The sequence below is a fragment of the Dipteris shenzhenensis genome, chromosome 26 (assembly GCF_047967505.1).
Source record: "Dipteris shenzhenensis isolate YYH24624 ecotype China chromosome 26, Dip_SZ_1.0, whole genome shotgun sequence".
Taxonomy (NCBI): domain Eukaryota; kingdom Viridiplantae; phylum Streptophyta; class Polypodiopsida; order Gleicheniales; family Dipteridaceae; genus Dipteris; species Dipteris shenzhenensis.
In genome coordinates, this window is record NC_141621.1 from 8,447,329 (window position 1) to 8,461,301 (window position 13,973).

Below are 13,973 nucleotides of genomic sequence, written 5' to 3' on the forward strand. Positions count from 1 at the left end.
CGAAGGCATTTGAAATTCAGCCTGAGTGTGAGCTGAATTTTCAGAAAATATCACATCTCTACTTACTATGATCTTGCGTGTAGCAGGATTGTAGAGACAGTACCCCTTGCTTTCTGCATTGTAACCAACAATATGAATTTGATGGCTTTATCTGACAACTTGTGCCTAAATTCAACTGGCACATGAGCATAAGCAAGGCATCCAAACACTCGGAACTGATCCACTGAAGGCTTCCTGTCATTCCAGACCTCATAAGGAGTTTTTGTTTTTAAAGCCTTAGTGGGAGCCCGATTCAAAATGTAATTGGCACACATCAAACCCTCTAGCCAGAATTTGTGAGGCATGTGTTTGCTTTTCAGCATACATCTGTCCATCTCCATGAGGGTTCTATTTTTCCTCTCAGCTTTGCCATTTTGCTGAGGGGTCAGCCTGACTGTGAGCTGATGCACAATACCCTTGCCTTTCAGAAAAGCATCAAATTCTGCAGACAAGTATTCCCCACCTCTATCTGTGCGCAATGTCTGTATCTTGAGTCCGGTTTCATTTTCAACCATGGCTGAAAAGTATTTAAACACCGTGAACACTTCAGATTTCTGTTTCAGCCCATAAACCCAAGTAAAATTGGAGTAATCATCAATAAATGTAACGAAGTAGAGATGACCACCCAACGATGGAGTCCTCATGGGACCACAGACATCACTGTGTATAAGCTGTAATTTGCGGACAGCTTTAACTAAACCATCCTTCTTGAAGGGGAATCTATGCATCTTGCCTAAAATGCACCCTTCACAGGCATGTGGAGGAGGTATCTCAAGAGGTGGCAATGCATCAACCATGGAATACTTCTGAAGTGTCATCAAGCTGTTGTAATGCATGTGGCCATATCTAGCATGCCATAATTCTGCATTCTGCATGGCAGCTGTAGGGGTAGAAACTGCAAGAACATGGGCTGCTCTTTTCTCAAAAATATCAAGCTGAAAAAGCCCACGCAGCAGAGTACCAGATAACCTTAAGGCATAGTCATCTTCCCGGTCTCGGACAGCACATTTGTCATCCTCAAAGATGACCTGAAATCCACCTCTGTTAAGAGTGGACACTGAAAGAAGATTTTTGGTTATGCCAAGCACATATAAGACATCCGAAAGTCTGAAAATTGAGCCATCAATGGCAGTGAACTCAACATCTCTTGTGCCACGTACTGAATATGATGAGTTGTTGGCACAAGTAACTTTCTTACCAACGGGAGGTGGATGCAAAGAAGTAAAAAGACACTTCCTAGAAGTGATGTGCTTGGATGCACCGCTGTCAAAATACCAAGTGTTCAGTGTTTCATTGACACTAAAAGCAGATGCATCTGTAGAAGAGTCATAGCTGCAAGTCAAAAATGCATATGTAGCATCACTGCAAGTGGCTGTACTATCCCGAGCATCTGGAACAGCCAACCTAGAATCTGAAATGCAAGATAAAAAGGCATAATCCTGTCCAACAAAGTTGGCTGCAGCATCCCCACTGTCAGATGCATGAGGAGCTGAATCTGAAACAGCCATACCTGAGCTGTTTTTCTTTTCCTTTGCAAGCCTTTTCCTGCATTCTGCTATGTGATGACCTGGCTTTTTGCAGTAGTGACAAAAACCCTTCTTCTTGGGCTTACTTGCATCATTTTTAGCCTTTTGGGAAGGCTGTCCTGACCCACTGGAAGGCTGATTTACTGATGTCTTTGCCTATCCCTTTGTTTTTGATTTAAACTTTAAGAGCATGGCTTGTTCACTTGCACGTGAAGCCAAATTTTTCTTGGTCTGCTCTTCCTGAAGCAAAAGTCCTATCAACTCATGAAAAGTGAGAGGATTTGCACCCCCCCTCAATGATAAGTTGAGCGAGGTATGAAAGCTGAGATAAGACTCAGGAAGAGAATTCAGAGTGGTTGTAAGCATCTCTGAATCAGGAATAATTTCATCTATGTTTAACAATTGCTCTCTGAGATCCTGTAGCTTTGTGAGGTGGACTGACATGGAGTCACCCTCTTCCATATGTGTATTACTCAACTCTCTTTTCAAGAAAGATACCCTTGCATCATTCCGAGCTGCATACATGCTTTCCAAAATATCCCACGTTGCCCTGGAGGTCTTACACGACCGGATATGCGGAATGATAAATCTTTTCACTGAAAGAGAGATGCATGACAAAGCTAAGGCATCCCGTAAATCCCATCTCTTCTGCTCTGGAGTAGTGACTGTAGCTGCACCAACAACTTGTCCTGCAGCTGCACCCTGTGCACGACCTCTTCCACCTCCTTGCTGGGGAGGGGTAGCAGGTGCAATATCTGCTGGTCCGATCTCATCCCCATTGACATAATCCCATAAATTGCGAGAAATCAGAATATTGCGTACCATGAAACTCCAGAGGGAGTAGTTGGTACCATCCAACTTGTCTTCCTGTGAAAGACCACCGAACTGGAAGTCATTCTGATTTTGATGGGCCATATCTGAGAAAGGGATTGAAGCAGATACAAAACTGAATTCCTTTACTGGGAATGAAATGCACAACTCCCAAAAAGAACACAGCCAAGCACGGGCTGTAAATGCAACTTAGATTTCTGTACTTGCACTGTCAGAAATCTGTCCAAGCATCAAAAACTCTCCAGAATCTGCCAAAAGTGCTGCAAAACACTCCAAGAAGGGCAGTATGAACTGAATACTCCAAAAATTGCTCTCCCAACACAAAAGCCCCAATTTGTGGCTTGAAATGGCAACTAGAAAGGGGCAAATTTACTAAAAGCCCCAAATCTGCAATTTCTGAACAAAAGCCCCAAATTTCAAACTAGATCTGCAGATCTGTCTGCAAAAGCCCAAAATCTGTAATGTGTCTGCCAAAGCTCCAAATGTATTTTCAAAAATACAGCCAAACAATGGCTATCTGCAAACAAAGCCTGCCCAAAAAACTAACTGCTCGAGTACCTGCAGAAGTAAAACTCTGCACAGAATGTCTGCAGCAAAAGTGTACGGAAAGTGAGCTGACAGTACAAAACTGTCAGTGTACGAAACTGTCTGGTACAGAATTCGTACGTTGTACGAATGACCGTATGAATGTACGGAGTACGGACGACGGCGCTGTACGGATACCTGTTGTACAGTGTGTACGCGCAGGTACGGTAACAGCAGGTACGTGCGTGCAGTACTTGCTGTGTACGGAACGTACGGCGATGAACAGACAGCTCGAGTTGTACGGACGCAACCTTTGACGCAGGTACGATTTGATATGGCAGTTAGGTACGGCAGGATTCCGTACAGTCGTACGGACTGTACGGAGGAGGTGAACTAATGGAGCTGGAGCTTACGGGCTAGGCTGGAGCTGGAGGCAAGAAGAAGAGAGCAGGGTCAACCTGCTCTGATACCAAATGTGAGGAGATGGTGAGTGAGAGAGAGCAAGAGAGAGTGAAAGCTAGAAGCTTGGGAGCTGAAAGCTGAGTTGCAATAGAAGAGTGTGAGAGTGTACAACTCAATGAGAGAGAGAGAAGGTTTTGTCCTAGTGACAAAACCTTAGTAGTCACTAACCATAGTTAGTGAACTAACTGCGGTTAGGGGGAAAAACCTCTTAAAGAGGGAAAAGTGCCCCTAACTAGCTTATTATATTACATTGGTCACTGCTGAATTATATCTATAATTCTAACAACTTGATCGTTTTCAATTTGAGGATAGCAAGCCAATCTCTACTCCAGTGGACCCTGGCTTCAAATTCTCAGCTCATGATGGGAGCCCACCATGTGATATCACTCTTTATCAGCAAGCTGTTGGATGCCTTATTTATTTATGTCACACCGGACCTGATTTGCAGTATGCAGTATCTCAGCTCAGCATACCTTCGACCAGATCTTCAGGGACCAGATGCTGTCCTTTATTGGGACGATGGCTAGGCAGGCTATGTGGATTGTGTATGGGGATAAGGCGAAGTGTAAACTAACCTTTTTCCCAGACATGCCGGGCAAGGGCAGATTGTTGATTGCCCTCAGGGTGGACAGTACCCTTCCCCAAGATGCAAAAACTTATTTGCAGTCAAACTCCTAGACTCTTTCTTAACAAACTGCAATTCCAAGTTTTCCAAGTTTCGTAAGTTCCACCTCAAAACACACTAGAGTACCACCAAAGCTTATAGTGTACCAGTAAAAATATGGAGCTAAGAAGAATGGAACAAACTGCATCTGATCCCCATTCAAAGCTCACACGACTTTAGGTATAAAGTGTCAAGAATCTTTGAAGTCCTATTAAAAATATAATCTCAAGACAAAAAATTTGTGATGAACCAATTGCTCTGGAAGGAAAAAAGTTTTTGTAAAAAGGTAAAAAACACTATCTTAGCAGAATTTCAACCCGTAAGTCATTTTCTTGCTTCTCTAAACCACCATTTTATAGAAAGCTAAAACGATAAGGTCCAAGCAAAAAAGCAGCTAAAATGTTAAGTAGTTATTTTCTATGTAATGTGGTTAGAGAAGCACCTTGCTAGCACAAGAGCTTACTGCAGTTGCATAAGCCAGAGGTGCGACAGCTAAAGCACAAGGAGAAGCTGCTACCATAAGTCCCAATGCTCTATACACTGATCCACGAGATGCTGCACGACAGCACACGTAGACAATTGAAAACAAATTACTTTGCCTTAAAAGACTAAATCAATCAACCTCTCATAGGAGCAGAAATTTGTTTAGCACCTTTTTTTATATGGCAAGCAGTTAATTAAATAAAGATGTACTTTACACATAAAATTTCCATATATCACTTATCCAACAACAAAGAAGTTCTGATATGACTGAAGCATCACATCTTTGCTGATTCACGGTAGGTACAATCACAACCAATTTCCATGAGTCTATAATGCTCCAGAAATGATAGATGTTTGTCCTAACATAAAACATCACAGAGTTTTGCAAAAGGTTGGATCTGCAAAATATTGTAACTCAAATCCACAATCATCACCTTTTTCATGGCCTTTCTACACGCCGTTCTTTTGTTTGAACTGATCCCCATGCCCTTCGCTCTTCTTTCTTGTAACATGCAATGGTAATCTGATCGTGTAATCACAGCAAGACCTTCTTTAAACCTTTTGCGATGAATTAGCCTTATGCACCATAGAGAGAGAAACGAGATAAGGGTAGAGAGAGAATGGAGTCGACAACCGATTGGGTTCCTGTACCCACTGAGGGCCCCCTCCCCCAATCAGGGGAGAATGTGCTTTATACTTGGAGAACTGAGAAATACAAATAACACTCTTCGAGAGATCACGGAAACATGCTTCTAAAGAGTACAATGTGCACACGTATGGCAGACCCAAAGACCTGAGAGGCAACGCCGACCAATAGCGAGACCTTGATGCTGTCCACACTGACAATGTAGGGTAATTTTGCAAGGCAAGGAAGAGGCTTGTGCTGTATGCCGGAATACATGGTTATTGCGTGAGTGAAAGCTAGGAGTGATAGATCCTAAAAGAGAGCTGAGAGATGACCGAAATATAGAGCTGAGAAGTGAGCTATGCAAACTGTAAAAGATAACTAAAAGGATCTGCTGAACTGGTCCAAATCCCCAACTGTTGTGCTGCGTCGACACAACCTGGAAATGGCTGAACAGATGGCCAAGGCTGAGGCTGGATCAGGGCCAGATCTTGGAGTGTTCAGGGCTTGCACAAGGGCTGGTGTTGAGCTGTAGGAGTGGCTGAAGGCTGGAGGGCAACTGAATGAGCAAAAGAGGGCTGTAAGGGCCCTTTTATAAGGCTGGCTGGGCCAACCAGCCTGCCGCAAATAGCCGACTGAGTCCGCTGTTTTGCAGCCTGGTTGGCTGAGTTCCAGCCTATAAAACCCCCCCTAGCTCATTTGCCAAGGGACTTTTTGGGCAGCCTTTGCAGGCTGCCTTCCGTCCTTGCCTCTGGGTCCTCCTGGTCAGCCTTTGGGGGCCCTTTGGGGCTATGACCTAGACCTAACTAAACACTAAGATAAAAACACTATCCTATTGTTCTCCAGTGGGTACTAGTGAACAAGACTTCACTGTTTGAGGCTTAGAGACTGACTTACGTAGCTTGTGCCTAACTGTCCCTCGACAAGGGCTCACAAAGGGGTCACAGCATACGACAAAATCTCCTATTAAGGAACTATTATGCACTTGTCGATGTAGCCAGTGTGTCACATTGCACCCAAGTGCAGGGGTGCATGTGACATTTCCATCTCCCCTCTGCCCTTCACTCCCCCACCCTATGCAGGCACCCAGTTGCTATCTTTCATTACCCCTGTCCTTTTCCTCCCTTCAGTTTCCTACCCAACTTCGACCCTGTTATGCCAGTTGATGTTAGTGCTGCCCTACAACATAAAGCCCCACAAGGGAAAAATGAAATTCATGGCCCAGGGACCCTATCATTAATAAGGTCACACCAATCCCCACAGTGTGGATTGGAATTCTGGAAGGCATAGAGTTTACATCCAAGATCAACGGCAGCCAACTAAAGTGGTACTATGAATCCATAAGTGAGCTAGCATCAATGCAGTCAGCACTGATTAGGCTACAGCTGCCATTTATTATGTCATTGGATTTATGAAGCTCAACAAAATTATCATACTTCCATACCATCTAAGACACTATGTACTCAGGCTATCCATCCCTTGATGGAACACGTGGCAGTGAGAGGCAACCCTAAGATGAAGATAGATAGCCCTCTACTGCAAACCATCACTAAGAATAATGATATCAACACTGCACTTATGATTTTGATGATTTAAAAGATGTCAAAGGAGACTCAATAACACTAATTTCATGAGGGCTCCCTTTTGTTATTCCTCCAAGGCAAAGGCCAAACCTGGGCAAACAGAGGCAGCAGTCAGGCTAACAGTATGTTTAGGTGAATCTCCTTGAGCAAAACGCTTTATGGATCTGAACTGTCTTCACAAAGTTACGAAGGGTTTGAGGAGCATACTATGTTGACTCGGCCCCAAGAGATGTACAGGAGAGAAGTGAAAGAGAGAGCCTTCAAAGCTCAAACCAAGGGCAGGAGCATGTAGCTTGGCAAAGAGAAGGACACAGGACGATGCGTCATTGTTTTTGGTTCCCATATAAAGAAAAAAGAAGGAGAGAAACGTGTTTTATCACAGCAATACATGTAATTACACCAAAGATTGTGGAAAGAAGCAAGCTGGTGCCAAGAATAGTGCTCAGAAGCCTACCGAAAAGTCCAAGGTAGAGTCCAAAAATTTTGCTCAAGTAGAAAAGTTTTCCATTGGTACAACCAATAATCCCTATGTCACTCTAGAGAAGTCCAGCCAAAGGTTTAAGCGGTCATGTATGATGTTTCATGGGGCATTCACAATGGACTACACAAGATCAATGACAGATTTGGTGCTGAATAAACCAAACAGGTATGACTCCTTTCCCTACCATACAAGGAGATACCAGAGAAATTTTGTATGTTCCTCCTGCAAAAAGTGGTCTCTGTCAGTGCAATCAAATGAAGACAGCCAAAGGTTACTTTCACAAGCCATAAGTTGCCATTATTGCTGCACAGAACGTCATCCAGAGCTCCTGCGAGCTTCCCCTCCCCCCCTCGCCGTTAGCCCCTACCTCCCCCCTCGCTCCCCCCCCCCCTCGCCGCGACCACCTCCACCCCTCCCGTCCGCCCTCGACCCCCGTCCCCTCTCCTCCCCCCCCGCCGGCACCCCGCTACCCCTCGCCTCACCTCCGCTCCAGCCGCCCCTCGCTCCATCCCGCCCCCTCGCTCCATCCCGCCCCCTTACCTCCGCTCCATCCCGCCCCCTCGCTCCAACCCGCCCCTCGCCCCCTCGCTCCAACCCGCCCCTCGCCCCTCGCCCCCTCACTCCAACCCGCCCCCTCGCTCCATCCCGCCCCCTTACCTCCGCTCCATCCCGCCCCCTCGCTCCAACCCGCCCCTCGCCCCCGCTCCAACCCCCCCCTCGCCGCCGCTCCAACCCCCCCCTCCGCTCCATCCCGCCTCGCCTCGCCTCGTCCCCCCCCCCCCCCCCTTCTCTCCAGCCCGCCTCGCCCTCGCCCCGCCTCCGCTCCATTCCGCCCCTCGCTGCTCCCTCGCCATCCACCCCGCTCCAACCCGCCCCCTCGCTGCTCCTTCACCCCCTCGCTTCACCCGCCTCCGCCTCATTCCGCTCCCCCCGCCCCCCCGCTTCACCCCTCCACCCCCGCCATTCCAACTTCACCCCCCCCCCGCCCTCTCGCCCCCTTCCGTACTCCCCGCATCCCGCAGCCTTCGCCCCGCCCTCCGCTTCGACCCCTCCGACCCTTCATTTCGCCTCGCCCGCCTCACCCCCAGGCTCCACCGCCGCTTCATCCCCTTCTTGGGTGGCAGCCTGTTTTTCTTCATCGGAAGCTTGCAGTTAGTCTTGGCGGTATGGCAGCCCCCAGCCCGGATCCGGAGGCCCAGTCGGACCCTCCCTCTCCAGATGCCTACCGCGTTATCCTGACAGAGCAACAATCATCCCGTGTTCAGGCGGTAGCCAGTGACTTTGCTCGTACCTCTGTTTACGGTAGAGTCATTGGACACTCCCCCTCCAGGTCTACCATCAGGGACTGGCTCCAGTCCACTCTCTTGCTAGAGGATGGCCATATTGAGGAGGTGGCCCTTATGGGAAGGGGCATCTTCTGGCTCAAACTCTCCAGTGAGAAAGCTGCGAGCAATCTGATTGCCGGTTCCCCCACATCGGTGGATGGGAAGATCATCATGATAGTCCCGTGGTACCGTGGTTTCAGCGCAGCGGATTTCGATACTCGGTTCCGTATACCTCGCCACCCAGTGACACTAGTTTTTCCAGGGCTTGCTACTGAGCTGCGGCCGATTGTCAGGGACTTGGGCTCCCATTTTGGCTGGGTTATGCACGACACCTTTGCCGACGCGGTGACCACGGCAGGAGCTCCCCGAGTCCGTGTGGCTGTGGCGGATCCTGCGACTCTCCCTGCAGTGATCGAGATCGTGACAGGTGCCGGCAGTATCACCCAGAGCATGATAGTCACCGGACAGCCAGGTCAGTGCCTGCGGTGCCATGGCTTTGGGCACTTGGCGGCTGCTTGTCCACGCTTTGCCAGCTCGTCTCGACCCTCCCCGCCCCCGCCCCCTCCGCCCCCACCTCCCCCCCCCGGACAGCCACGTCAGGAGGAGCTGAGGCAGTCGGAGCCTGGGCCAGAGGTAGTGGGCGGTTGGACCGAGGTTCGAAGGAAAAGAGGAAAGAATAAGAAGATTTCGGATAAAGGCAAGGAGGCAGAGGTCACCCTTCCTGCAGCAGCACTCCAGAGACCTGACAGGCAGATGCCCCAGGGACCTGGGAGAGCTTCTTCTTCGACGGCAGCCCGCCCTCCACAGCCTCAGATCCTCCTCTCTCCCACCCCCCCGCCTTCTCCCCAGTTTCCCCCCCCTTCGCCCGCCCCGCAGTTTCAGCCCCCGCCTCCTTTTCCTCAGTCCCCTCCCCCTCCCCCTCCCCCTCAGCCCCAGTTCCAGATGCATCCCCATCCCCCTCCCCCCCCTGCTTCCCTCGCCCCTCCTACAGAGTTAGCTGCACCGTCGCCTTCCCAGCCGAGTGCAGCCTCCGCTCCACCTCCTCCACCTTCTCCGCCAGTCGCCTCCGTGGAGCCCGAGTCGCCTATCCCGCAGCCTCCTCCCCCTCCCCCCCCGCTTGTAGGACACCCGGAGTCTGTACCACCAGTGGAGCAGGTTTCCCTTCCCGCTAGCCCCTCAGTGGCAGACTCAGCTGGGTCTCAGCTCCAGGAGAGAGAGCTCCCTCCAGACTTTTACAGATCTGGCCCCTGGGACTACCTGGATGTGGCCGACCTTGGGACCTTCCCGGCTTGTCTCGACATTAGTATCTTCATGCTCCGCAAAGGGGCGGATGGGAAGATTGCTGCCTTGGCTCCCAGGGATGGCCCTAGCTTCGCCTTCACGTTCCTCAGCGATGGCACCGAGACCTGGACAGACGACTCGGTGTGGGAGGCTCTCAGAGAGCAGACACACGCCCAGATTTGCTCCTGGATAGGCCCGTCCGGTGGGCAGCTCCTCGAGACTCAGTGGTCCGAGGGCGATGTGCGCTTGCGGTGGCGTTGCGCTGCCAAACGTTTCCGATTGATCGTGATCCTCAGACCCCCCCTGGCATGGCCTCTTCCCCAGGATGTCAGAGCTTGGTCCCAACAGAAACTCCGAACCTTCTACGGGATGACCACTTCAGAGATCTCGAGCTGGCTCGAGAAAGCATTTGCTCATGGCACTAGAGGCCTCTCGCCTTTGCTGAAGGTGTTGAAGAACGGGCAGGACGACCCCGTCTCCCCCTCCAAACCTTCTCACAAGCGGCAGCGCCTCCACTCCGATATGTCTGATTCTTCTTCGACTTCGACTGCGAGCAGACAGCTGTTCGCAGCCCCCCATCCCTCTCCATGAGCCTACACCTCGTATCCTGGAATGTGAACGGGTTTCACTCTTCGAGCACCCGTGGTCCCAGGAAGCTCATTTTGCGTCAGGAACTTCAGCCTGCAGTGATTGGTCGATTGGATGTACTGCTGCTCCAGGAGCACAAGCTTTCTGCGGCTCATGCCCGTAGCTGCGGGAAGGTTCTCCCTGGACGCTCCTACACTTATTGGGAGCCTTCGATCGGCGCACAGGGGAGGAGCGGGGGGGTCTGTACCTCCGTGTGCGAGCAGTTAGCTCAGTTAGTTTTCGGTCACGGCACGTTGATCCCAGGCCGAGCCCTTTGGGTAGGCCTGAATTTGGAGGGATCCAAGATAGGAATCCTCAACATTTATGCTCCCACAGACCTCCGATGCAGAGCCACCTTCTGGAGGACACTTACAGGGATTCTTCCAGACATGGATTCCTGGATTGTTGGAGGAGACTTCAACAACCTGGAGACCTTGGAGGACCAGCAGGGTAGAGATCCGGAGTTCACAGGTATGGCTCAGGCAGAGCAGTCAGCTTGGGACTCTTTCATCTTCGCGACAGGAGGGAGGGACAGTTGGAGAGACCCGTCCTTCCGGCGTTGGCACGGGAGCCTGGACTTCTCTTGGGGCTTCCGCAGGGAAGGAGGCAGACTCCTGGAGCGGCTTGATAGGTTTTATGTCAGTGATTGGGCCATCAGCAGAGGTGGCCAGGCGGGCATGGTTCCAGGGACGACACTCTCCGACCATGCGCCTGTGCTCCTTTCATTAGATTCGGCAGCCCAGACTCTCCCCCCCCCGATCATGCAGGATTCCCGATTCCATCTTCTCGAGGGTGGACGTCCGTAGCAGCATTTGCAGTCTTTGGGACAGAGACTGGGGGGAGGGCGTGGATCTGGTAGACTCGGTCGCGCAGGCTCTGCAGGAGTCCAGCCAGATCTGCCAGCTCGCAGCCCTACAGGTTCGACAGGATTGGTGGGGCAGAGAGAGAGCTCTTCGGAGGGACCTCGCCTCCATTCAGCGACTTCAGCAGTCTTCCCCGGGCTCGGAGGAGCTTCGGATCCAGGCCCTTCGAGCCAGAGCCCTCTTGGAGGAGACCCTCCAGCGTCGCTCCGAGTTCTCCTATCACGCCTCTCTCTCCTTCTGGGCCCGGAAGGGTGACCGGATGTGCAGGGAGTTCTTCAGGACACACGGCCAGAGAGCTGCAGGTGATCAGCTACGGAGTCTCAGGACAGCGGATGGTCACATTGTTACGGACCCGGGGGAGGTCCTGGGGTTGGCCACTGACTTCTATAGGACCCTCTTCCAGCAGGAGCCACTTGCCCCTCGTGCTAGTCGTGACCGTGAGGAGGTGTGGAGGCACATTCCATCCCTTGTCCAGCCTAGCATGCAGGCGACGTTGTTGGCGCCGTTCACCTCGGATGAGATGTTGGAGGCCTTGATGGCTATTGATGGGCAGAAATGCCCAGGTGAGGATGGGCTATCCCGAGCTTTCTTCACCTCTTTCTGGGACCAGATCCATCAGCCCCTCCTTGCAGCTCTGCAGGGGATTTTCAGCAGCGGTCAGATGCCAGAGAGCCTTTCCTCGGGACTGATTTGCCTCATCCCGAAGGGAGGAGATAGACAGGAGATCCGCCAGTGGCGTCCGATCACTCTCCTTACCACTGCCTACAAAATCCTCGCCAAGATGATCAGTGCCAGAGTTCGACCTCTACTTCCAGACCTCGTCCATGACACTCAGACAGGCTTTGTCCAGGATCGCAGTATCCTGGATAATGTCTTCACCTTTTCAGAGGCGGCGGAGTGGGCTCAGTACAGCGGATCACACCTTGCCATTTTACTTCTCGACTTCGAGAAGGCCTACGATCGCGTGGATTGGTCCTTTTTGGAGGGGACTCTGGAGCGGCTAGGTTTCCCGGCAGGCTGGATTCAGGGTATCTCAGCTTTGTACAGGACAGCGTCCAGCAGAGTCATCATTGGAGGCAGGATGGGTGAGCGATTCAGCTTGGAGAGATCAGTACGTCAGGGCTGTCCCCTGGCTCCTTATCTGTTTCTCTTCTTCGCCGAGGCCATGACTTACTACCTTCGGGCGAGGTCCACAGGGCTCAGGGGTGTTCGCCTTCCACTCCGGGAGGACACGGAGCTTCTGGACTCAGAGTACGCAGATGATACAGCCCTTTATGTCCAGGACGATGAGAGGATGCTAGAGAGGGTGCGGATGGCCCTGGAGGTTTTCTGCTCGGCCGCTGGTGCGAAAATCAACTGGAACAAATCAGTTGGTTTTCTCACAGACCCGGGGGCGTGTTCTCAGTGGGGGCGATTTCTGGGCTTCAGATGGATTCCACGTGGACAGACAGCTAGATACCTTGGCTTCCAGGTTGGCCTAGACATTACGCCAGCTCAGCAGTTTCTCCCGGTGCTAGATTCCATCCGACGGAAGCTGGCTTTCTGGAGCACTGCTAAGCTTTCCCTTGCAGGTCGTGCTTTAGTAGTTAACCAGGTCCTTCTAGCCACGGCTTGGTATGTGGCTTCCTGTTGGTGCTTCTCGAGATCCAGCGTGGCACAGCTCAGGAGGTTGGTTCGGAACTTTCTTTGGTCTGGGGAGGATGGGCATAGAGATACCAGAGCCAGGGTTGCTTGGCAGACAGTCATTCTTCCGCAGGCTGAGGGTGGTCTGGGGGTCATTGATCCAGAGCTTCAGAGTCAGGCCTTGTTAGGCAAGCTTATCATCCGCGGTTTGACCCCAGGGGGGCAGACGTGGAAGATGTTACTTCAGCAGGGAGTCGGCTCTTGTGTCCCGCGCCGAGGTGGAGAGTGGCTACCGTCCTTCAGGTGGATCTTCACTTCCGCCCCGCTCACTCAGCCCCGCTCCCCACTCGTTCGTAGCCTCCTCATGGTTTGGAGGCGGCTCCGTCTCAGTCTCATTCAGTCCCAGCCCAGCTGTCAGGAGGAGATCGATCGCCAGCCGCTCGTCTGGAATGGGCAGGTCAGAGACGCCGAGGGCCTTCAATTGGGGGAGAGATCACATATCAGGTGGGACGGCTGGATGAGGGGGCCAGCCCGGTCCCTTCGAGTTTGGAGGGATACGTACAGACATCTGGAGATGGCCGATCTTGCAGACGCAGCTGGAGGTGCACGCGGAGTCCAGGCGAGACGCACGGAGATCGACGGTGCGATCCCAGCCGCTTGGTTGGCTCCACCTGAGCCTCAGGTCCTCATGCCTGGAGACACCCACTGGCTGGGACAGTTCACCCCCCGTGGCATCCCACTGGTGGTCGCAGGACGTTTGGATGACTCCTCTATCGCCTTCTTCGCGGTTTCAGGGGATGGACGACTCAGGAGAGAGGATGCGCTCATCGACCCCCAACTCCCGTGGCAGAGGGTTAGGGTCGTAGGCCTTCTGGGGAAGGTCTGGCATACCGACCCTAGTATCGAGCAGGACCAGTTGCAGCTTTGGCGTCTTTGGCTCTGGGAGGGGCGGGCCTTGTCAGAACTTGAGTGGGACCCAGGAGAGTGGTGGTGGCCAGAGATTGTGACAGGACAGGGGCCGACTTCCTTCTTCGC

General features: G+C 51.9%; 1 protein-coding gene across 1 annotated transcript in view; it reads right to left on the reverse strand.

Moving 5' to 3' along the window:
* Positions 1–13,973, reverse strand: part of HMA1 (heavy metal atpase 1) — a 94,967-nt gene that overhangs the window by 33,972 nt on the left and 47,022 nt on the right. Inside the window, exon 6 of the mRNA XM_087397381.1 lies at positions 4,490–4,602. Coding sequence (XP_087253507.1) covers positions 4,490–4,602 — 113 coding nt within the window. The remainder of the gene's footprint in view (positions 1–4,489; positions 4,603–13,973) is intronic.